This window comes from Myxine glutinosa, chromosome 6 (genome assembly GCF_964187855.1).
Source record: "Myxine glutinosa chromosome 6, kmMyxGlut1.1, whole genome shotgun sequence".
NCBI classification, from domain to species: Eukaryota; Metazoa; Chordata; class Myxini; order Myxiniformes; family Myxinidae; genus Myxine; species Myxine glutinosa.
This window is the reverse complement of record NC_136266.1, coordinates 83,197,708-83,223,779: the sequence shown is the minus strand read 5'-3', so window position 1 is coordinate 83,223,779 and position 26,072 is coordinate 83,197,708. Positions and strand designations below refer to the sequence as shown.

Below are 26,072 nucleotides of genomic sequence, written 5' to 3'. Positions count from 1 at the left end.
CGGGGTTTTTATACTAAAGGTGGGTGATCGAAAGTTGGAAACCATAACTCCGGAACAGCTGCGGTGACTTGATAAAAACACACACCGGTCAGCAAGGTCCCCCGGTTCGTGGTTCAAATCTTGAGAACCGTGTTTTTAACTTCACAAAGCAAAGGCGAACAGCAAGGCAAATAGATATGGCTTCTCAGACAAGACTCGATAATAGATAATAAGCAGATTTAATGGCTTTAAATAGTCTTGGTGTCGTGGATTTCTCTCCTGACTTCCATTTCCTCCTCGAAAAAGTCCCCAGACTCAGTGAATTCGTGCTTCGAGTTACATCATCGGGGACGTTGGTGGTTAAAAACCCAGCTGAGTCATAACGAAGGCTGAAGCTTCCTCGCTTTGATGCTCAGAATTTTAAAATGACAAATCATCGACAAACGCTCGAGCTCGAGCTGTTAAATCGACAAACGCCCGGTGACCTTATGCGATTGAGCGGTGTCCGCAGGCTAATTACCAGGCAGCAATATTTCGTCGGAGTCTGCAACAACTTCCAGAAATGCCAAGCCCAAGTGAAAGAGGATGGAAGTTGGAGCACTGATGGATCCTCCATCGTCCGAGTGGATTGTTGAAGTGTGAAGTGAAGAAGAAAACAGCTGTCCACCACCACCTCTTATCTTTCCCCATCCAAAATCTTGATCTTTTCTAGCCCCGCTAATTCACCCCAATTCCACTTTTTTAAAATACCAACGTCTGTCCTGGAAGTCCTTGGTGTCCTTGAGTTTTATACTTCTCCCACCCCCCCCCTCCCCTCCCCTTCCCACGCCTCCTCCCCCCAAGCCCTCTCCCTCCCACACTTCTCCCTGCTCTCAAATGTTGTGTTTGTGTGCTTCCCCTTCTCTCCCCATCTTGTTTTCCGCTCCCTCTTTTTATATATTTTGTTTGTCTGGTTGATTTGTTTGTGAAGTAAATGTTAGCTCTTTCACGAGCCTCGATTCAGTATACAAAAAAAACAACAAAAAAAAAACCTGTCTGGCCTGGGTTCGAATCCCAGCGCAGCTAAAAACTGTCATCCCAGTTTTATCCTGAAACCCCTGACAAATGCCAAATTCCTGTTAAAACCTACAGGAAGCTGTTGGTGGAGTGGAGCTGTCCTGCATATGCCGAGTCAATGGAGCCAAGTCTGCAGAAAATGAGCGTGGGAGTCAAGGGGAGGAGCCAGAGGCAATAATGGGAGGAGCCAAATAGGCAAGACTGCATTGATTGGATGGAGACGAGGGAGGTGGAATAAAGTTGTGTTGGATTAATAAAGAGCAACCGATTTAAACCAACCTGAGTAATAGTAGTATAACAATACAGGACAGTAGTATTATTATAATTATTATTATTGGAGAAAGGCAGCGATTCAATAAAGAGGAAGACCGGTTGCATTGAGAGCGGAACGAATCCAAAGAGCATCTCCGACATGCTCGTGCTTTCAATGAACTCTGGTTTGCTCTCACGGCGCATCCTCTCCCTCTCCCTCTCCCTCTTCCTTCTGTCTTCTTCGACCTTGGTAGTCTTCACCACGAAACACACCTGGACGGTCAATGAGACGGCCAGAAAGGAGTTTGAGGATCAACTCGACTTTGAACAGGTGAGCTTGGCGCGCGAAGTGTTATGACGTCACTACAACATTCATGTGCTCTTTTGTTTCTTCGATTATTCGAACAGAACAGACTTCGCACATCTTGTAATAATTACTCCAAAAACTAACTACAAGTATAGATGCATTCAAAGTACACCGCCCCCATTCCAAATAAATAAATAAATAACACCCTCCAGCGCGGCATTGTCACCCGGCGACACCGCCGTGCAGCACACAGAGCGGCATTGGGAGGGAGAGGTGTACAATAATTGATTGGTTAATTGCATAATTAAAATCAACAAATGATGATCATAAAATATTTTCATAATCAATTGGCTAATAGCATACCTAAACCACCAGTGCTTCATCCAAAGCTGTAACTTTTAGAAAATTAATTCAACAAGTCATTAATCAAAAAATAATAATAATTAGCCGAAACCCATGGAACATCCACGGAAGGGAGGATGTGGTGTATGGATAGAGTGTACCATTATGGATGGCATAGGGGAGCGCTCATGGGATCTTCTTCTGTTAAGCTCCAATTTTTTCTCTTTAAGTTAAGTCCAATCAGTCCTCTCTGCTCGAAGTGCTCAGGCCATGCCTTCCCGCTCTCATACTTTTATTGCCGTTTGGTGTAGAAAGGGCTTGACATATGGTTAGTCTGTTTCAGCTCGTTATCTTTAAGCTTCCTTATGTCTCGCCACCTGCTACACCTCTCCGAGTTACGAGGATTTATGCAACGCACCCGAGTATCGCAACGTCACTCCATTTAACTTTATTAAAATGACGATAAAGTCGTTTCCTTATATATCCTAATTTAAAATGTTCAAGGGAATAAAAAGACCATTTGGTTCACACCACCCATGTTCACACCACTCGACTGTCCAATCAGCGGACGGCTTGCTTCGCCTTCGCCCAGCAGACGCCAATACGATGGCGTCGTAAGATGGCATCGTATCGGCAGTTAGTCGGATGCTTTTGGGCCCCAACGTCGGCTAATTCAGATTTTTCGAGTATGGCTGTACGTGATAAACAAAGAGCGCGGTTCGTAGATCGTAAATCCATTAGTGCCGTGGGCATCGGGTCACTGGGTGCGGCGTAAAAGGGATAACAAAGTCGAGTCCTTACGGTATTATTATATAGATAATTGATTAATCAATAAATCAAAAATATCCTTTATAGCCACATTACTTGGTCACTGTGGTGTCCAAATATTAGATTCCTAGCTCAAAAGGTGCCCGAGATATTGCCCAGATGAGAAAGAAAATAAATAAATAATTAATAAGAAATAAAAATAAATAATCATCATTAAAAAATGAAATAATTAATCAATTGGCTAATAGAATACAAAAACCACCACCGTTTCATCCGAAGCTGTAACTTTAAAAAAATTTATTAAGCCATTAATCGAATAATTAAGTAATTAATCCATTAATTGATTAATCAATAAATCAAGAATTGCCTTTACAGCCATTACACTTAGGCTTAATGGCATTACACCAGTTCGCAGGGATTCTTGGATTCCATTTAAGAGTTCTGGACCTAAATTGGTCCCAAATTTCCAAGTAAAACAGCTGGTAGGCCATCAATTCCTGGAGCTTTTCCAGATTCCATTTCACCCAGAGCACATTCCAATTCAGGAAGGGTTAACGGCACATCCAGCTCCAGCTGTTGAGTCTCAGTCAGGGATGGGAGATGGGAGGTAAAGAGTTTCATCTTATCCTCATAAACATACTTTTTTGCAAACAGTTCTGAATTGTACTTTCTCATAGTATTTTTTACCCCATCAGAATTTGCAATTACACATTCACTGGGGTCAATAACTGATAAAATAAGCCGAGCTGGCTCGGTTTCGGATTCAAGGTGGAAAAAAGGATTTGCTCGGGCTATCTGATACTTTAATTTTTTTAATTCTTAATCTAATAATCCTGTGCAGCTTTATCCTGCAATAGTTCTCTAAGTTGGGTCTTTCTTTCAAGGAGTAACTTATAGTTTGCCTCATTCTCTTGTTTCGCCAGTTTGTTCTCCAGTTTTAGAATTTCAGTTTCTAACCGAGCCAGTGTGACTCGACTTTCATGAGTGACATATGAATTAAACTGTTGACAAAACAGCCTTATATGGGTTTTCATATTGTCCCACCACAGGCTAATGGAAGCAAAACGGGGCTTTTTTTCCAACTACTGCTATCCATGGATTGCGAAAGGCTTCCTTAAAAAAGGCATCATCCAAAAGCCCAGTATTAAATTTCCAATAGGCACCAGTATGCTTAAACTGAGGAAGCGATATGCCCATAGTGACCATGTGGTGGTCAGAGAAGATAGAGGGGACAATATTCGAGAAGGTTATCATATTCCTAAAACGTGGGGCGATGTACCATCTGTCAAGTCTCGCAAAGGACACTTGACCATTGGAACATGGACACCATCTGTACTGTTGGTCATTTGGGTGTATCAAGCGCCATACATCAAGAAAACCCACGACGGAAAGGAAATGGGAGAGGTCACCATGGGCTTCGGGATGTGGTTCTGGTGAGTTTCTGTCCAATTTGGGCTCAAACGTGCAATTGAAATCACCCCCCATGCATATGCACTGATTGAGGTCAAACAATTTTAAATGGTTTACCACGACAGTAAAGAAAGTTTTACGGTCAGTACTTTCACTTGGTGCATATACATTAAAAATAACAAATTTTAGGTTATTAATCACCAGTTCCAGGGAAGCAAACCGGCCCTTTATCACCTCCTGAAAGAGGCAAGAGTCAGGTACAAGTCCTGGTCTTAACAAGAACCCAACTCCCGCAGAGACAGACGACATGTTACTGAAGAAGCATTTACCTTTAAAAATGCTGCTCCAGTCATGTTCAACCTTCTCAATAATATGAGTTTCCTGCAGTAAGTTCACATCAACTTGTTTCCGTTTGAATAAACTATTTACTTGGATCTGGCGGACGTTATTCGCCCCAACACCATTTATATTAAGAGTTGCAAGAGTGAGTGTCTTCATTATTTGTTTGTGAATTTTGTCTGACGCTGAGAAAACTCAAACTTTGCCTTTGTTTTTTTTTTTTTTTTTTTTTTTTTTTTTGTATACAAGATCGAGGCTCGTGAAAGAGCGAACATTAATCACACAGAAAGACAAACCGACACATAAAACATATAACATCGGGAGCGGTAGACAAGATGGGGAGAGAGGGGGAAGGACACAAACACAACATTTGAGAGCAGGGACCGAGAGACATGGAGACATCGAGAGATCTGAGAGAGGGCGAGGGCTTTGGGGGGGGGGGGCATGGGAAGGGGGCGGTGGGAGAGGTATAAAACATATGGACACTGCCAGGACTTCCAGGAAAGAAGTTGGAATTTCAAACAAGGTGGATCTGGGGTGAATTAGCGGGGGTAGAAAAGATCAAGGTTTTGGATGGGGGAAGATATGAGATGGTGGTGAACAGCTGTTTTAAAGACCTGGAGGGAGGAGTGGGATTGAAGGGAGTGAGGGAGTTTGTTCCAGAGGCGGGAGAAAAGAGGAATGAAAGAGTGAAGGTGAGCAGAGAGCCGAGATTTCGGCAGTTTAACCATCAGAGGGTTGCTGGCAGATCTTGTGCGACCTGTAGGAATATTTGGGGGACAGAGCACAGAGAGAGCTGGGGGTGCAAGGCCGGAGAGGAGTCGGTAGAAGACAGAAAGACCACCTACCTGCCTGCGGTGAGTGAGTGAAAGGCCCTCAGAGATAGCTTCATCGCGGGAGATTCCAATAATTCTGAAAGCTTTGGTTTCAACAGCGTGAAGCCGAGCTAGGTGTGAGGCAGGAGCACCGGCCCATAGGGGAGAACAGTATTCCATTGAGCTGCGGATGAAAGCCTTGTATGTGGTGAGGAGCTCAGGTGTGCCGAGGAAGGACTTCGCATGACAGAGGATGCCCAGTCGGCGACTGGCTTTGGAGGCCAGCTTGGGAATGTGGTTTTCCCAAGAAAGATCATGGCAGATAGTGAGACCCAAAATCTTGAGCGACAGAACTTCTTGGAGAGGATTGTTGAGAAAGTAGATGGGAGGGTTGTCCAGTCGATCTTTTCGGAGAGACATAGTAAGAGTGTGAGATTTGTCAGGATTGAAAGACATGTTCCACTTGTTTGACCAGTCTGTGATTTTGTCCAGGTCTTCAGAGAGTGAGGCGGCAGCAGACTGCCGATCTGAGGGAAGAGGAATGGAGCGGCAGAGAGTGGAGTCATCAGCAAAGAGATAGAGAGGATTTTCGAGAGAGTCAGAGAGATCATTGATGAAGACCAGAAAAAGCACGGGGCCCAGAACACTGCCTTGGGGAACTCCAGCCTGAACAGGAAGAGGAGATGAGAGAAACCCATTCAGGGCTACACGTTGACGACGACTAGAGAGGAAGTCCGCCAGCCATGTGTGGAGATTTCCATGGATACCAAAGGAGGAGAGTTTGCTGAGCAGAGCGGGGTGCCAGACCGTGTCGAAGGCATGTGATATGTCGAGGGAGACAGCTCTAATTTCCTGTTTGGCATTGAGGACCTCCATCCATTGTTGAGACAGCAGAAGCAGCATGTCCAGAGTAGAGTGACCTGGTCTGAAACCAAATTGATGATCAGAGATCAAGCCATTGGAGAAGAGGAAAGATTTCATATCCGAAGCAATGATGGATTCCATGACTTTGCTGATAATTGGGAGAAGGCTGATTGGTCTGTAGTTGCTAGGATCTGTTTTTGCACCTTTTTTGTGCAAAGCGGTGATGTTGGCTGATTTCCAAGCAGATGGCAGTTGACCTTGAGCAAAAGAGAGGGTGAAGAGAACAGAGAGAGGGTGAGATAGAGCGGCAGAGCAGGATTTTAGGACCCGTGGGCTGATGCCGTCGGGTCCAGTTGCAGAATCAGAGTCGAGGGTTGACAGAAACTTTTCCACCTTGTCAGGAGGAAAGGACACGGAGTCCAGGAGCAGCAGGGTACGACTGGGTATGGTGGGTACAGAGAGGGATGGGTTTGGGACACAAGATTTAGAGGCAAACACAGAGTTGAGGCATTCAGCTTTTTCACGTGCGGAGTCAGCTGTGTAGCCGTTTGAGGTAAGGGAGGGGATGGAGGGGGAACAAACACCAGAAACGGATTTGACCAGACGCCACCAGGATTTGGAAGAGGGAGACAGATAAGAGAGTTCGGTCTTGAGAACGGAGAGATATTGTTTCCTGGCTCTCCTGAGGGTGGACACACACTTGTTTTGGGCTTTGTGAAAGGAAATGAGATTTCCTTCCGTTGGATTTCCTTTCCAGGAGACGAAGGCAAGTTGTTTCTGGGCAACAGCCTCACCACAAGATTCCGTGTACCATGGATGGGAGGAAGGGTATGACAACTGAAGACGAGATGGGATAAATCTGTGCATGAGAGAGAGCAATTTACTTTGGAAGAATTCCCAGGATGAGTTGATGTCAGAGGTGGTAGAGATGGGAGACCAGTCCAGATGATTGATGGCTGCTTGAAGACCGTGCCAGTTGGCCTGAGTGAAATGCCAGACTCGTCGACGCTGAGCAGGCTCCCTGAGGATGGTCAGAGAGATGTCCACTTTAACAAGGACATGATCAGATGATCCGATCGGAGCAGAAGAAGAGCAGCAGACATTTTCAGGGAAGTTAGTCATAACCAAGTCCAGAAGAGAAGATGTTCCGTTGACTGAGATCCGGGTCGGGAAATTGACAGATTGTGTCAGTCCCAGTGAGTCGCAGAAGTCCTTTGCTGAAGAGCCATGGCTGGTGAGAGAGGTACCCACACCCAGCCAACTGGCATGGTGACAATTGAAATCACCACATATGAGGAAGAGAGAGTTGGGATGAGTAGATAGAAGTTGGTCTATATCATCAGACAGCGAGATGTAGATGGAGTCATCACTGTTTGGTGGACGGTACAACACACATATGAACAAGAGGTGGGAGCGAAAGGGAAGCCGTAGCCAGAGGTATTCCTGGGGGTGAGGTGGAGAGAGTGCAGTGCAGGGCGAGTGAGGAAGAGAGTTTTTGATAAAGATAGCAACCCCTCCTCCAGGACGAGGCTCAGGTCTATCATACCGGAGGAGGGAGTAGCCCGGGAGAGATACTATGGAATCAGAGACATCATAAAGGAGGAAAGTTTCTGTTAAGCAGATCACGTCTGGTTTGACAGAAGCAACCTGTATGGAGAGATCAGTTAAGTTTGAACGAAGGCCCCGGATGTTTGAGGTCCATACCGTTAATGAAGAGGAAGGGGGAGCATCAGATACAGAACAGGGGGGAGGAGGGGTAGGGTAAGATGTGGAAGAGGTGGAAGAGATAGGGAGAGCTGTTGAAGGTGTGTCAGGGATTTCAGAATAGCTCGGAGAAAGGGAAGGATGGGGCGGACAAAAGGTTTGATGGTGATTGGGTCAGAGATTTGACGTTAACAGACGTCACCTCTCTGCCGTGTCCGAATACACGATGGATATTCGACACGTCGCAGGTAAGGACAACCCGGTGGCGGATTGCCTTTCCCGGTCCGTCGCACACGCGGTCAACCTCGGGATCGACTATGCCCGGATGGCGGCGGACCAGACCGCCGACCCCGACGTCCAGGCCTTTCAGCGTCTGTCGTACGAACTGTCACCAGTCCCTTCCTCAATGTTTGAAGATAATGGTGACATGAGGATCATGACAAAAAAATCCACACTCAAGGAAAAACTACAAGTTGAACGATCGAGTAGACTAGTATGTAGTCCACAGGTAACAATCATTGATGGTTGTGCACTACTATGGGTTGTACAGTGGCCAGCCAGTGGAACAGTTCAAGACTTTGCCAACAACTTCTCCAAAAACATTATCAACCGACTGCTGATAACTGAAGTCCATCTGATTTTTGACCGGTACTATGACGAAAGTGTCAAAAACGTGGCAAGGCTAAGCCATGCTGGCAAGGATGCAAGTAGACGACACCAGCTTTCACCAGAAACGCCACTGCCACCTCAGAAAGTGACGCTAACAGTAACAGCAAACAAGGTCCAGCTCATTGACATCTTGTGTGAAGACTTGTCGACTTGAAGACTTGTGAAGACGCACGACGCCTTCGCATATTTCAATTTTGTATCAAATATTACGATGTTTATGTGTGGAAAAATGTATATTGTGTTCGAAAGAAGGGTATATTGGTTCAAATATTTATTAGGGCCTTTCACTCACTCACCGCAGGCAGGTAGGTGGTCTTTCTGTCTTCTACCGACTCCTCTCCGGCCTTGCTCCCCCAGCTCTCTCTGTGCTCTGTCCCCCAAATATTCCTACAGGTCGCACAAGATCTGCCAGCAACCCTCTGATGGTTAAACTGCCGAAATCTCGGCTCTCTGCTCACCTTCACTCTTTCATTCCTCTTTTCTCCCGCCTGTGGAACAAACTCCCACACTCCCTTCAATCCCTCTCCTCCCTCCAGGTCTTTAAAACAGCTGTTCACCACCATCTCTTATCTTCCCCCATCCATAACCTTGATCTTTTCTACCCCCACTAATTCACCCCAGATCCACCTTGTTTGAAATTCCAACTTATTTCCTGGAAATCCTGGCAGTGTCCATATGTTTATACCTCTCCCACCCCCCCCCCCCCCCTTCACATGCCTCCCCCCCTTCACATGCCTCCCCCCCAAAGCCCTCTCCCTCCCACAGATCTCTCGATGTCTCCATGTCTCTCGGTCCCTGCTCTCAAATGTTGTGTTTGTGTCCTTCCCCCTCTCTCCCCATCTTGTCTACCGCTCCCGATGTTATTTGTTTTATGTGTCTGTTTGTCTTTCTGTGTGATTAATGTTCGCTCTTTCACGAGCCTCGATCTTGTATACAAAAAAAAAAAAAAAAAAAAAAAAAAAAAAAAATTAATGAAAATAACACAATATGATATAGTATAGGTCAAATAAACGTGTTGTGTGCACAGTACTTGTGTGTGTTCAATATTGGAGGATTTAATACTGTCCGAAAAGTAGGCATATTTTGATTAACGATTCATTTTTTTTAATGTGTATAAAAAAATTTCCCCAAGGGTGCGACTTTGGCACCCTCTGATTTATTATCAGTAGATATCAAACACCGAGAAACACCAATAAAACATTGTATATACCAAAAAACACACCTCAGCCCAATATCATACTTTTTCCACTGGACTAATTCACCATGTCGGCGATATTATCGCCCCCTTCTTTTCCGAACCGGACAAGAAGGTATGAAACTTAAATAAATCAAGCTAAAATTAAAAACCAAAAATGCATTATAAGCACAAACAAGGCTTACAAAGCGTCGTCAAAACGGGTAGGCCGCACCCAAAATAGGCCCGCTCTCAATCTCTTTCTCTCGAACACAAAGGAGTCGAAAACCGGAGAACAAAACGCCAGAGGCACATGGGATGTAACAGGAAAGGAGAGAAGGGATGGGGGGGGGTGGGGGGGGGCTGTAGTGACAAAAACAATACACTGACGACTCACCACACTACAGAGCAGCTGCATACGGTGGCCATGACACCACACCCAAATCACAACAGCCAGATGGGGGCGAGAGAGAGAGGAGGGGAGAGAGGAGGGGAGAGAGGAGGGAGAGAGAGTGGGGAGAGACAGAGGATTGAGAGATTGAGATTTTGAAATAAATTGTTTTATATAAACAGAAACATAAACGTCATCAAAAAAAAAAAAATTGGATACATATTTGAGGCACATGGAAGTGCCAGTACACTGAACAGATCAGGATGTAACAGACAAAAACACCACACAAATATGCATGCATGGGGTGGACAAGATGGACGCAGACAATGCATGGCGTTGGACAAGATGGATATAGAAGGAAGCTCCAAGGTGGAGAAACTGGAGAATTAGAAGGAGGAGGGATTTGGGTGGGCTTTGGAGGGTGGTGGGAGAGGTTAACGTGGGTAGAAAAGATCATTGTTTTGGAATGGGGATGATCTGAGATGGCATGAACAGCTGCCTCGAAGACCTGGGGGGAAGGATGAGATTGAAGAGGATATGGAAGTTGATCCCACAGGCGAGAAGAAAGAGGACCAAATGAGTGGAGGTGAGCAGTAATCCTGGATTTAGGTATTTCCACCAGAAAGGGGTTGAGGGTGGACTGTGTGAGCCCTGAGGAAACCTGGGGGAAAGGGGGACAAAGCAGGAAAGAACAGAGGATACAAGACCAGAAAGGAAGCAGTAGAAGACAGAATGACCGCCGACCTTTCTGTAATGGTCAATTGATAGACCCATGGACTCAGACTTCAGCACTGGAGGTTGCAATGATCTTGAAGGCTTTGGTTTCCACAGCATCAAGCTGCGGAAGAAGTTGCAATTCTTAATCAAATTGATGTTAAAATGAAAAATAACGGAGCTCTGGGTGAGGTTTCTTCCTCAGTGGGAAGAGGAGCAGAGCTTGGCTTATGCACATCACGTTTGAATGTGAATTCTTTGTCAGAAATTGAACCAATTGCATTTAAGTATTTATATTCTGTATGCAGAATGGAAATTAATACACAAAGTGTCCACAGTTGCCACGGGACTACATTGAGTCAGAGTGTAAGTAGTCAACACACAATCTTATATGACCTCAAACAAGGAAATGAGGCCATTTGGCCCATCATTGCAGTGGTGCATTTTCGGGTTATGTTTGTTATAGCTTTAAACACAACTCTCTTTATGGTTTACTAACGTCTAAATAACTTAATAACCCCATGTTGATCGGGTGACCCAACTTGTTTGTAATATGGCCAGGATGCTGGCACACAATGGCCTATTCTTTTTGAGAGATACCATGGGACCTATAATGTCCATCACTCCATGCTAGATGCTAGGACATCGACATCGCAAGCTCAACATCCACGCAAGGGAAGGTGATGCAATGCGCTATCGGGTCGGGAATCAAAACCAGACTGGCCATTCCTGGCTGGGAATCAAAACCACTCTGACCAGTTCCAGCTTTGGAATAAAATCCAGAAGAGGAAGCTGAAAGGCGAGCGCGCTCTCACTGAGCAATCCAACCAGCCTTCAGGGTTTGGTAAAGGGTAGGCATAAAGACTTTAAGGAAACTGAAGTTTTTTCACTTTTGTTTTGTGATTGAGGTTTCACGGGTCCCATAAAGAGCAAGTATCCATGCAGTTCCTTCATAAATATAGCCAATATAATGCACTCTATTACTGGAAGATTGCGTCAATGAGAAAAGAGGAATGTGACTATCAAAAACAAATACCATACATAAATCTCTTCTAAAAACCTCTTGTAAATTACAGTCACGTGAAAAAGTAAGTACACCCCATGTAAAGTTTTGACTTTTTCAACATATTTCAACATACAGCTATTTGATCTTCATTTCAACAATATTGATAGATGAAGGTGATATAATATAACAAATATCATGAAATATTTACATTTTGTAGTCCATTGTATAATTTAAATAAACATAAATGCAAATTTCGCATGTGGAAAAAGTAAGTACACCCTTGGCTCTAATAGGTGGTGTTGCACCCTTTGGCAGAAACAACCTCAAGTAGGCGTTTCTTATAACTGTCTACCAGTCTCTGACATCGACTGGGAGAAATTTTTGCCCACTCCTCCATGCAGAATTCTTTCAGCTGTGTGATGTTTGAGGGGTTTCTTGCATGCACAGCTCATTTCAAATCCCCCCACAACATCTCGATGGGATTTAGATCCGGGCTTTGACTTGGCAATTCCAGAACCCTCCATTTCTTTCTTTTCAGCCATTCCTTGGTGGATTTACTGGTATGTTTAGGGTCATTGTCATGTTGCAAGGTCCACCTTCGGTTGAGCTACAACTTTCCGACAGATGACCTCACATTATCCTCAAGCACCCTCTGGTACAATGAAGAATTCATAGTGGATTCTATGATGGTGAGCTGCCCAGGCCTTGATGCAGCAAAGCTGCCCCAAACCATAATATTTCCACCACCATACTTTACAGTTGGTATCAGGTTCTTGTGGTCAAATGCCTTCTTTGGTTTTCGCCAAACATGTCTTCTGGTACTGTGGTCAAATAGCTCTAACTTTGACTCATCTGTCCAGAGCACATTGTTCCAGAAGTGCTGGTCTTTGCCTCGGTGTTCATTGGCAAACTTTAGTCTTGCCTTGATGTTCTTTCTGGACAGCAAAGGTTTCCTCCTGGCACACCTCCCATGTAGATCAAATTTGCGCAGCCTCTTTCTGATGGTAGACTCGTGCACTTTGACGTCAACAGTGGCAAGAGCCACCTGTAGGTCCCGTGATGACATTCTGGGGTTCCTAGAGACTTCTTTCAGCATCTTGTGGTCTGCTCTCGGGCTGAACTTGCTGGGGCAGCCTGGCCTGAACAAGTTGGCAGTTGTTTGGAATCTTCTCCACTTGTAGATGATCTTCTGGACAGTCGAATGATTGATTTCAAATTGTTTGGAGATCTTTTTAAATCCCTTCCCAGACTCATAGGCATCTATAACCTTCTTTTTGAAGGCCCCAGAGAGCTCTTTTGATCTAGGCATGGTGACGCCGCACACCAACAACAAAGAGCAAACCAAACTAAATGTCTGAGGTTAAAATAAGACAGGTTCCTCCAAGATCCTCTCTAACGATGTTCTAATCATTTGCACCTGAGCTGGTGCACCTGATTCTAATTTTAGGTATTTGAAGTAGTGATAAATGTAGGGGTGTACTTACTTTTTCCACGTGCAAAATTTGCATTTATGTTTATTTAAATTATACAATGGACTACAAAATGTAAATGTTTCATGATATTTGTTTTATTATATCACCTTTATCTATTAATATTGTTGAAATTAAGATCAAATAGCTGTATGTTGAAATATGTTGAAAAAGTCAAAACTTTACATGGGGTGTACTTACTTTTTCACGTGACTGTATATCTATCCCACCCGAACACTGATTGTTACTTGGCAAGAGTTTTTATTGAACAAAACTGCAGGAATTTTAATGGTCATAAAATAACATCTGGTTTAAATGACACTCCTCTCCTGCCCCCTCCCACCACCTTACACTCCACATCTTTTTTGATGATTGAGAACAAAGCATGCCAGTGGAAATGACACAATTATAATAAAACACATTGGTTGTATATTACCTGTGGAAGGCATTCATATCGTTGAGATCATTCAAACATTTAAGAATAGGCCCAATGGCTGGAGCTCACTTTTACTTGTACTTAAAACACAAAGTGCCTTATTTGCACTTCCATTATTAGTCCTCTACCGGTGTACACCGGAGGGGACTATAGCTTTGCACTCCGTCCCTCCGTCTGTCCGTCTGTCAGTCTGTCCGTCTGTCCGTCCGTCCGTCACGCAAAGAACAGTTTTCCGGACTTTTTTTCTAAACTCTTAATGCTAATGATTTCAAACTTGGTAAATGGTTTCCTCATAAGTTACAGATCAAGTTCGAACTTCACGACGTTTCGATCATTTTTGACAAAGTTATGGCACTTTGAACTTTAGTAATTTCCCCAACAGTTTTCCGGACGACAGACTGCCGGAAGGGGACATGTATTGCAGCGCAATAATCAGAATGCTTGTTTTAATTACACCTGTTAGATACTTGCAGGATGTTTCTATCTTGCTCTGTCATTTGGTGTGAAGATACCGCAAGGCATAACCAAACTGTAAATTTTGGTGGGAACAAAACGGTTTGTGCTCTGTTTGAATTCTGCATATCACAGTTGAGCTATTCTGTGACAATCAGGCCCCGTGTGTATCTCATCACTGAAGTGGTCACATACACATTACAATATGTTAATGTTGTCACTAGGGGTTCCTACATCATTGCAACCACAGCATAAATTTGCAATCCATTCAATATTTGATATGGTATCAGGATTCAACATTGCAGAGCATGTTTATTACCTCCACCACCGAAAGTGGATGGAAGTTATGTTTTCACCCCTGTCTGTTTGTTTGTTTGTTTGTGAACGAGATATCTCATAAAGTTGTGGACGGATTCGGCCGAAATTTGGCAGACAGGTTGAGTATGTGACAAGGACGAAATGATTAGATTTTGGTGAAGATCCGGATTCGGATCAGGCTACTAGAATGTTTTCAGTGGATCTTCACCATTCGGAGATAGGGCTAAAACGGACATATAGCAGGATATCTCATAAAGTTGTGGACATATTTGGACGAAACTTGGTGGAGAGGTTGGGTGTGTGACGAGGACTAATCGATTCGATTTTGGTGAAGATCTGAACATGGATTCGGATTCGAGAATTAATTAATTTTCTAGTGAATCTTCACCATTGAGAGATCAACAAAAAGCGATATATAACATGATATTTAAAAAAGTTATGGACGAGTTGTGAATAAACTTGGTAGATGAGTTGGTGAGGTGACAAGAACAAGCCGATTAGATTTTGATTCAGGTGTGAATCCAGATCCGGCCTTTCATTGGGATACACAACACAAACTGTTCAGCCTGGTGGAGGTATGCGCTCTACCCAGTGCCATTCTAGTTTGTTTGTGTATGCACTGCAGTTAGGTATCAGTGTATGAATGTCCTTTAGCAAGTTGCTCATGTTTTTCTGAATTAGGTTGATCAGCATGCGTTGAGAGTAAAGATGACCGTGAAGGAAGTGACAGACGGAAGTTGCCATGCCTGCCAGGTGATATTTGTCGCATGGTCTGAAATGAGAGTCAAGTCGTGGACCCTTCCGCTAATTTATGGGAATCAAAGGTATGGAACATATCTCGATCTTCATTGAGACTAATGTGGTTTGAGTGAGTTTCAAAATAAGGTAACAATTCTATATTCCTATTTCCATGTTGCAATTGATAGATCATGTGTTGGGTTTGAGAATATGTTTCCATCTGAGCCAGTGATTTTGTCATGTTTGAGTCTTGTTTTAAAAACGGGTCATAAAAGGTGTAAAGGTGGTAAGGAGATGACAATTTGTAACACTACACCTCAACACAGCAACTGGCTCCATCTTTAGTCTAGTGATCTGTAAAGAAGCGTAAAATATATAAATCTATCGATCACCAACCACGACTACTACATACACAAAAAAAATAAACGACAACGGACATTTGTGTGTCTGACATGATAGACGGACAAAACGGACATTTTAGTCAGGTTCACTATGTTAACAAATATAATTTCGTTCAAAATTTTGGTAGATTAGCAAAACTATACATTTTTGGAATATTCAGAGCATGAGGAATCCAAAAATTAATGTTTACATTTGCGTAGACACCTTTACGAAAATGACACTCAGGACAGTGATGAAGATCTGTAAAAGCATATTCCTGAACGGTATAGACCTCGTAGATCCTGTGTATAGGACTTATAGTTCAATCTGATACTACCTATAACTTCCTATAACAACCTATAACTTCAAAGGACTTGCAATATCATGTATTATGTAATACAGTTATATCACAAATATAAAGACAATGGTTTTCAATTACCTTTGTTTGTTGCTTTTCTATAATCCTGAGCACTATTTTGAGGCCTTTATTGGATTCCTTGACCCAGAAAACATAGGATTAGCATATTTAATTAAGTTTATAGGTTGACTAGAAGCCGGGATAGCGCAAAAATATGTATTTTATGGCGGCCATTTTCAAAATACAAAATGGCGGCCATGCAGGTGTCTGTGCAAATGCCAACATTGATTTTCAGATTCTCCATGCTCTGAAGATTCCAAAAATGTACAGGTTTGCTAATCCCAAAATTTTGAACGAAATTATATTTGTTAACATAGTGAACCTGACTATCTTCATCACTGTCCTGAGGGTCATTTTCGCAAAGGTGTCTACGCAAATGTAAACATTAATTTTTGGATTCCTCATGCTCTGAATATTCCAAAAATGTATAGTTTTGCTAATCTACCAAAATTTTGAACGAAAAAACACAGTGAACCCGACTATTGTGTGTCTGGAATTTACCTGGAGACGTTCAAGAGTTGTTGCACGTGTTGTAACTCGTATCGGAGCAACAAACCGATGTGTATTCTATTGCTCTTTTTACCGAGGCTTGTTCAGCGGCTGCTCCATTCTGATTCATTTTGTGCTTTGACTCGAGTAAACAATAAATATAACTTATAGATTTAGTGTAAGCTTAACGGTTAGGGTGTTGCTGCTCCAAATTGCAATCTCACCCTCCACACATATGTGTGCAGTTTGTGGGAACAGAGTCACACCTTGCACTTCCCTCCTTCACCAAGACCAAGACCTGGGATGAGAAAGATTTACTTTGATGTTGTTATCAACACTGGTGGTCCCGTTTTCATTGAAGTAGAAATGGAACCTCTGAAGCACTTCGAGCTCAAGTGAGACCCAAAATGACAATCTATGTATGACGTATTGCATGTCACAATTATTATTGTGTTTAAAATGAACCTATGTAACATCATGACCCGGATATTAAGATAGCTTAATTGGTAGTGTGCTCCTCTTTGAGTTATCGTTTCAATGTGATCCTTTATGGAATACTAGCAGAAGTACCCGGCGTTGCCGGGCGGGGGAGGGGAGAGGGGCGGGGGGAGGAGGGGAGGGGGGAAGGGAATGGGAGGGGAAGGGGAAAGGAGGGGGGATGGGGGAGGGGGGATGAAGAGGGGAAGGGGAGGGGAGTAGGGGAGGCAGTTGAGGAAGGGGGTTCATATATGTGCTGGTGGGTGAATGTGGCGTTCATCACGTTTCTGAGTTAAGTGTGATGCCGATCAGGAAGAAGAAGAAGCTGTACTACCAAATTCGTACATTTCCGGAATTGTTTGATTTATTTGTATTCAAATGTCTGGTGATTGTTTTGTATTTATTTATGCCAATGTGTATTTGAATATAACTGTCATTAATTTTAAAAGGCTTCGGCACTATCGAGCAAAACTTAGCAGAAGCTAGGCAGAAGCTAGTTAAAAGCTCCCAGCAGAAGTACCCGGCGTTGCCGGGCGGGTGAGGGGGGGAGGAGGAGATAGGGTGGGAAGGGGGGGGAGTTGGGATTGGGGAGGAAGGGGGGGATAGTGGTGGGGGGGGGGAAGGGGGAGGGGAAGGAGGGAAGGGGGGGTGGTTGGGGGGAAGGGGGGAGTGGGGGAGGGGAAAGGGGGGAGGGGAGGAGGGGGAAGGGGGGAGGATGGGGGGAAGGGGAGGAGGAGGAAGGGGGTAGGGGGGATATGGTGGGGAGGGGAAGAGGAGGATTTGGGGGGAAGGGGGGATGGGGGGGGAAGGGGTGAGGGGGAAGGGGAAGGGAAGGAAGGGGGGTGGAGGGGGGAGGGGGAAGGGGAGGAGGGGAGAAGGGGAAGGGGAGAGGGGGGGAAGCAGGAGAGGAAGGGGTTCATCACCTTTTCGTTAAATATATTGATGGTGAATGTGGCGTTCATCCCGTTTCTGCGTTAATTGTGATGCCGAACAGGAAGAAGAAGCCGAACTACCAACATCGTACACTTCGGGAATGGTTTGATTTATTTGTGTTCAAATGTCTGGTGATTGTGTTGTATTTATTTATGCGAATGTGCACTTGTATATAACTGTCATTAATTTAAAAAAGCTTAGGCACTAGCGAGCGATGTTTTTTTTTTTGTTTTTGTTTTTAACTCCAAAAAAAAAACATCTTTTTTTTCTGTTTCATTTTTTGCCAAAAACACTCCCAGGCACTCACTGATGAACCTCTGAAAGTTTGACGAAGATCCGTTTAGCCATCTCTGAGAAAAATGGCGACACACAGACAGACAGACAAACATCCCTCTTATATAGTAGATGATGACTAAAGTCTTGGCGTGGTACATGATAGACATTGCATTATGGAGTGTACCATTCTTTCAGAGAGGTTGTTGAGGTGGGCAGAATAGCCGAGAGGTATGCACACTCACCTATGAGATGTCTAGTTTGGGTTTGAATCTCGGCCTAGCTGTAAAACCTTCATCCTGGTGTTTCGCAGGCAGGGCAATTCATTGATGCGTGTGCAGTCCCTCGGATCGACATTAAACTAAGCGGCACATCTTCCAGCATTCGCTGATCGATGTTAAAGATCTCACGGTGTCTTAAGTGAAGAGTAGGCGAGCTATTGCTGGCACCCTGCCTAATTCCAAATTCCTGCTTTAACCAACAGGCGACCTGGCGACAGGTGACGAACAGGCAATCAATGGCACAGCCACACTTCATGAAATAATGTAAAACAGCAGTCACTTGCTGCATATGACATTAAATGAAGAGGGCTTGTTACGTTGGCTGTCCCATTTGCTGATTCTCGCTTGTTGATGGTATTTATTTTTACCTGCGACATTCGCAGGTCTACAGGTCTTCACGTTGCTGTTATTGTTGTTGGGGTTCTTGTTGTGGGTCGATTTTTGAAATGCGCACCCATTGGTTGGCCAGCCGCCAGATCACACCCACATCTGTCGCTTGACTCCACCCACCACAGTACCGAGACAAAATGATATGGCCGCCATCTTGTTTTTTTTGGTGGGCCTAACACATTAGGTCTGTAGGCGTCTGCTGATTATACAATGTCTGGCTTTGTTGTGTCACATTTCCATTGAATTTGTTTGGGTTGAGTGTTACATTATTTGTAATATTTAATCAAGCACGTACGTTCGTTCCTGCAAAAAAAAAAATTGTTACGTACTTTTTGAATGGCCCCGTATGTGCGTTGAATACATGTTTCTCTATCATCCAGTAACGGATTTTTAAAGTCAATTCATTCGCGCTTAATGGCAAAGTCTTGTACCTTGAATGACCACGTATGACCAGCTTTTTATGAGCAAAAGGTTCCTCAGAGAGAATGGCCGGATGGAAGAGAAAGAGAGTGAGAGGGAAAAAAAAGAAAAAAAGAGAGAGAATGGCACAAGCTTAATGAGGCAGATTAGAGAATGTAAGCTGAGACATGAGTCGATGGTTTTTTTTTTTTCATTGCCTGAAATAACATTAATCTGAAAGGCAAGAAACCCGGCTTGTGTTCAGTTACTGAGCAGCTAGCGCTTGCCAAGCCAGCTGTTCCTTATATACAGTTTTCAATGGAGTGCCTGCTTGGGGGCTTAAGCCACTTGGCAAGCGCTCGACAAGAGAACTGATAACTGAACAAACCCCCTGACGTTCTTGAGACCCGATCCTAAATCTACTGTAATCTATATACCCCAGATAGGATAGTAACATGGCCCTTCCTGCCACTCTTGTTCAGAGTGGGTGTACTAATTGGCTGAAATCAAAGATTTTTCAAGTATACTGGTTGGTCTTGTACATTATTTTGTGTTTGTATGTCAATCGCCTACAGGTCACAATTCTAAACCGATCGTTGTAAAACTTTACCAGGTTGTAGAGGTAGCCACAACTGAGAAGCCTGTTGATTTTGAGGTCAGAGGTCATCTTGAGGTCAAATTTCATCCGTTGACATGAAAGTAGGACAGGATTTGCATATCAATTCACTGAATTGGGAAACCAACTATTTTCGAGGTCAAAAGGTCAAAGGTCAATTCAAGGTCAAACATCTTATATCAATTTACAACTGAAAAATCGTCAATTTTCATCCGTTTGACTTGAAAATTAAACAGCTATTGCATATTGCCTCAATTAATTGGGAAAACAAGTAGTTTTAAGGTCAAAAGGTCAACTCAAGGGCAAACTTCTAAAATCTATTTTCATCTGAAAAATAGTCAATTTTCATCTTATCAACTTGAAAATGAGACGGCAATTACACAGTGCATCACTGAATTGGAAAAGCAACTATTTTTGAGGTTAAAAGATCAAAGGTCAACTCGAGGTCAAACTTCTAAAATCGTCAATTTTCATTCGATTGATCTGAGCATTTATTAAGATCGTTAATTTATTCTTATTAATCGTTGAGAGAGAGGAAGACAAATGATGAATTGCGAAAGATGATGGGAATAGAGCCAGTGATTGATGCTGTGAAGAGGAACAGGTTGAGATGGTTTGGTCATGTGTTGAGGAAGGATGAAAGTGACTGGTTGAGAAGAGTGATGGAAATGAATGTAGAAGGAAGTAGAGGACGGGGAAGACCGAGAAAGACTTGGCTAAAGATGGTGGAAGAAGAAATGCGGGCAAGGGGGTTAACAAGGGGAGATGCAGAAAATAGGGCAAAATGGAGAAGATTGTCATGGGGACCGCAAGGCTAACCCCCGCTCTAGCAGGGAAAATGGCCTTAAAATGCCTGTTGTTGTTGTTTGTTGTTAATTTATTCTTGTTGAAACAGACCAGTTAATGTATCCATGGCAACTTTGTTTTGGGTGTGGTGGTGGATTTTGCAAGTATCATGCTCTGCACAACGCCTTTCTTATTTGTTTATTGATTGATTTATTTTGCAGTACAAGCACTAGTAGGGAGGTGACAGTCATGCCAGCTCACACACAGGTACTCAATATCATACCAATACCCACCCCACAATTCTCTGCTTGCAACATCATCACCTTGTATGAATATTGTATTTTCACAAATCACAACGTTAAGATTAAATAAGAGAGAAAAAAAAAATCATGACATGAATTTGTTGCTGTTACTATTTTTTTTATTGATCATTAATATTACTATTATTATTTTGACATTATTCACTTTCAACATTAATCTCACTGCCATGCTTTTTGTCTCCCATCTTCTGTATCCTGGTGTCCGACCTTCCCCAGTATTTCCTATTTCAATTCCCAAATGATGTGAATGACGTCACTGTCGAAGTTGAATCAAACACAAGTAACGTCTGTGGAATCATCTCTGCACAGCACACAAAGGTATTACACCGTTTCTAAATAAAACTTCCCTTGTGAGTTCAGATCAGGCATGAACCGTTGTATTTTGGGGTAAATGCGCAGTTTCAGAGCTGTGCTACATAGACAGTTTTAACAGCTAAAGTCCAATTCCACAAGGCATCGGCACAAGCACAGCAGTCAGGGTAAAGATGTCTAGTCATTTGGAAACGCGTCAGGCCTCATAGCCTGTTCAAAGTACATCTTCCAGCTTCAAAATGTTTTTAGACATTTTATAAAAATTATTACAGGATCTTGAGGCTCGTAGTGAAGCTGCCACTCGCATGTCTCACATGCGTGGACATTCAGACGAATACACGAGACACAACAAATAATTGCACGAGTTAGATGAGACAGCCACAGAGTTTAGGGGAACGCCATTAATTTCCCGTGAACTCTGGGTACCAGTGATGCCACAACAATGGTGTTGCCTTTCTCACCACACTCGGTGGGGCATTTCCTAAGAAGGAATAATTTCCTCCTCCCGGTGGATGCCAGCCTACGTCGACCTTTTTGATGACGCCTTGTATTATCCGTGTTTATCCAGATGGGATTTTTTTTTTTTTTTTTTTTACATTTTATGTTGTTGTTTAATTATTTTATTATTACCTATTTATTTATATGTATTGTTACCTATTTGGATGGTTGTTGAATTGTTTTTCTGCTTTAATGTAAGTACAGTATATGCTGGAGCAAGTGTGATGTAATGACTTTCTGCAAGCATATGCTGATCCAAATCCACCTGAACAATAAATACATACAAATGCATATTGTGCATTGTTATTGGCAATGCACTTTCATTTGTCCAAAGTGTTAATATAACCTCTGACCTGCTTCTCCTTGCAGGAGTTACCACGCGATTTGAATGAGTTTGCAGGTCAGCACCTCACTTTCACTACCCAGGCGGCCATCAAGCTGCAGGTAAATGTCTATGGGGACAAGGGAAAGAACTCGTCCCTCACTTTCTTTTAATAACCACCAGTATTAGGACTCCGGAACTCAAGTTGCATCTTGTTATTTCATTTCCAATTCTGATGGAATAGCTCTGGTTGCAATGGAGGCTGTCACTCACCGACTGCATTCTGGGTACCAACAATGTCGACAACATTATAAGTTAAACCATAGTTGGTGCACTTTCTGATTAAAAGACAATTGTGTTTGTTTGTGACTTTGTGTCCATGTATATCTGCATATGTGTACAAACGACAGGAGGATAATTATCTTCCTCATCTGGTATTTGGTCTGTCCCTTTATCCTGCAGAAGAAGGAATTCGGTGTTGGTGTTTACCTTGTGCTCATCGTGCCTTTTAATGAGACCACGTGCAAGAATACGGGTGGTAAGTCTCCATATCCCCTTGTACCTTAGTTTGGCTCTGTTTTGTTTCTATTAATTTATCATGTAGATGTCTGCCTCTTCCTGTCCTGATATAACCTCATACACCCCATATGACTCACCCCTCCCCATCCCTCAAATATCCTGCATTTCTCTGCAGCAACTTATCGTTTCCAGACACCTTATTTATACGAATCTACTAAGCAGAACAAGGAAATATTGGAGAGAGTAAGCATTTGGACAAGACCGTTGAATTGTGCATGTGTGTGTATGTATGTATGTATGTATGTATGTATATATGTACGAGTATGTATGTATGTATGTATGTATGTACGAGTATGTATGTATGTGCATATGTGCTTGTGCATGATCGTGTGATGAGAAAACAACTCTAAAGCCATACCTCCTCTCCATATTGTCTCCTTATGGAAACACAAAAGCCTGGTGTTTGCTTAACCGCCTTAACGGTTAGGGTGCTGGCTTGGGATCCTGGGATCCTGAGTTTGAATCCCGGCCGATCGTTGAATTAGCGCCAGGGGGGGTTGAATCAGCCTATCATCCTTCTGAGGTTGGCAAATTGAGTACCAGCTCACTGGTAATTGGGGCACTGCATCAGCGGCACAAACGCACTTCCAGAGAAATGATGCAACCAGCAGCCACAGGCTGCATACGAAACAACGACAACAACAACGTGGAAACACAAATGCTCGGGCAGCAAGCAGGCAGGAACATGTACAATACTAGGAATGGAATGTATTTAGGCAGGTACTGTATTTACTTTGGGGCTGAGGATGACGCAGAGATGGTACACTTGCCTTTGAGCTGCCTCGTCCAGGTTGGATTCCTCACGTGACTGTAAACTGACACCCTGATGCTTCATAGGTTGGGTTTTGCATCAATGAGTGTGCAGTCCATGGGATGGGATGTTAAGTTGGAAACCCATGTATGCCAGCATTTGTTGGTGGATGTTAAAATATCAATATCCGCAGTATTAGGTGAGTTGTCATCACACTGATCAAGTTACAAATTCCTGCATTCGCTACAGCGGGGAAGGCAAAGGTAAACCATCCTATGTAATCCTAGCTGCTGGGCTGTCTTCAAGAGGAGTACTGAATCTGCCTTCAGGCAGAACACCAATGGGGGGGGGGGGGGGGGGGAGGGGAGGGGGGGAGAAAAGAAGGGAAGGAGGGGAGGGGGAGAGAGATGTATATGTATATACATGCACAGGAGTGGCAGTCAATAAGTAACCTTAAAATATTTTTCACAACTTGTTTATTGCATGTACATGTGTAACAACTGTTATTTTTCGACATAACATCCATTGTCAAATTTCATTCATTGTCTCCATTGTCACATAATCAAATCTCCAACATAATCAAAATCTCCTCTCTCTCTGATGCACAGATTTATCCCATCCTGTCTTCAGTTGTCATACCCTTCCTCCCGTCCATGGTACATGGAATCTTGTGGTGAGGCAGTTGCCCTGAAACAACTTGCCTTCGCCTCATGGAAGGCAAATCCAACGGAAGGAAATCTCATTTCCTTTCACAAAGCCCGAAACAAGTGTGTGTCCACCCTCAGGAGAGCCAGGAAACAATATCTCTCTATGCTCAAGACTGAACTCTCAAACCTGTCTCCCTCCTCCAAATCCTGGTGGCATCTGGTCAAATCTGTTTCTGGTGTTTGTTCCCCTTCCATCTCCTCCCTTACCTCAAACAACTACACAGCTGACTCCACACATGAAAAAGCTGAATGCCTCAACTCTGTGTTTGCCTCAAAATATTGCGTTCCAAACCCGTCTCTCTCTGTTCCCACTTCACCCAGTCGTACCCAGCTGCTCCTGGACTCTGTGTCTTTCTCTCCTGACAAGATGAAGTTTCTGTTAATCCTCAACTCTGATTCTGCAACTGGATCAGACATCAGCCCAAGGGTCCCAAAATCCTGCTCCACTGCTCTTTCACACCCTCTCTCAATTCTCTTCACCCTCTCTTTTGCTCTGGGTCATCTGCCATCAGCTTGGAAATCAGCCAACATCACCGCTTTACACAAAAAAGGTGCAAAAACAGATCCTTGCAACTACAGACCAATCAGCCTGATCCCAATTATCAGCAAAGTCATGGAATCCATCATTGCTTCGGATATTAATCCTTCCTCTTCTCTAACGGCTTGATCTATGATCATCAATTTGAATTCAGACCAGGACATTCTACTCTGGACATGTTGCTTCTGCTGTCTCAACAATGGATGGAGGTCCTCGATGCCAAACAGGAAATCGGAGCTGTCTCCCTTGACATATCTCGTGCCTTCGATACGGTTTGGCACCCTGCTCTGCTCACCAAACTCTCCTCCGATGTTATCCATGGAAATCTCCACACATGGCTTGCAGACTTCCTTTCTGATCGTAGTCAACATATGGCCCTGAATGGTATTATCTCTTCTCCCCTTCCTGTTCAGGCTGGAGTTCCTCAAGGCAGTGTTCTGGGCCCTGTGCTTTTTCTAGTCTTCATTAATGATCTCTCCGACTCTCTGGAAAATCCTCTCTATGTCTTTGCTGATGACTCCACTCTCTGCCGCTCCATATCCTAACACTCAGATCTGCAGGCAGCAGCCTCTTCACACTCTGCAGACCTGGACAATATCACAAACTGGTCAAACAAGTGGAACATGTCCTTCAATCCTGACAAATCTCACACTCTAACTTTGTCTCTCTGAAAAGACCGTCTGGACAACCCTCCCATCTACTTTCTGAACAATCCTATTGAAGAAGTTCTGTCACTCAATCTTTTGGGTCTCACTATCTGCCATGATCTTTCCTGGGAAAACCACATTTCCAAGTTGGCTTCCAAAGCCAGTCGCCTAATGGGCATCCTCCGTCGTGCAAAGCCCTGTCTGGACACTTCTGAGCTCCTCACCACCGACAAAGCTTTCAATCCGCAGCTCAATGGAATACTGCTCTCCCCTCTGGGCTGATGTTCCTGCTTCACACCTGGCTCGGCCTCACGTGGTTGAAACTAAAGCATTCAGAATCATTGGAATCTCCCGTGATGAAGCTGATTCTGAGGGCCTTTCTCTCTCTGCCTTTCTTTCTCTGCCTTTCTTTCTTTCTCTCTTTCTCTCTTTCTCTCTTTCTCTCTTTCTCTCTCTCTCTCTCTCTCTCTCTCTCGCGCCCCCTGCTGGCCGTTTGTGGTGGGTGTGGCGTCATGGCGGCTGTGAGCAACTGCTCTGTGGTGTAGTGAGTTCTTTGTGAGTTTTTCTCCTCTCCTGCCCTCCCCTGCCCCCCCTCCCTCTCCTTTTCCATCCGTTGTGCTTCGGCATCGTGTTTCCATCCGTTCTGTACCCTTGTCTTCAAGAGAGAGAGGATTGAGAGCGAGCCCATTTTGGGTGCGGCCTACTGGCTTTGACGACGCTTTGTAAGCCTTTTTTGCGCTTATAATGCACG

General features: G+C 43.8%; 1 protein-coding gene across 6 annotated transcripts in view; it reads left to right on the top strand.

The window, feature by feature from the left end:
• The first annotated feature begins 1,251 nt into the window (after nt 1–1,251).
• LOC137430021 (SID1 transmembrane family member 1-like) overlaps nt 1,252–26,072 on the top strand; it is a 105,781-nt gene continuing 80,960 nt past the window's right edge. For all 6 annotated transcript variants that reach the window (XM_078780067.1, XM_068120480.2, XM_078780066.1 and 3 more), the window contains exons 1-7: nt 1,252–1,618; nt 15,148–15,290; nt 16,738–16,887; nt 20,869–20,914; nt 21,184–21,285; nt 22,147–22,221; nt 22,562–22,637. In XM_078780067.1, the coding sequence (XP_078636193.1) occupies nt 1,448–1,618; nt 15,148–15,290; nt 16,738–16,887; nt 20,869–20,914; nt 21,184–21,285; nt 22,147–22,221; nt 22,562–22,637 (763 nt within the window). In that variant the 5' untranslated portion in view covers nt 1,252–1,447. The remainder of the gene's footprint in view (nt 1,619–15,147; nt 15,291–16,737; nt 16,888–20,868; nt 20,915–21,183; nt 21,286–22,146; nt 22,222–22,561; nt 22,638–26,072) is intronic.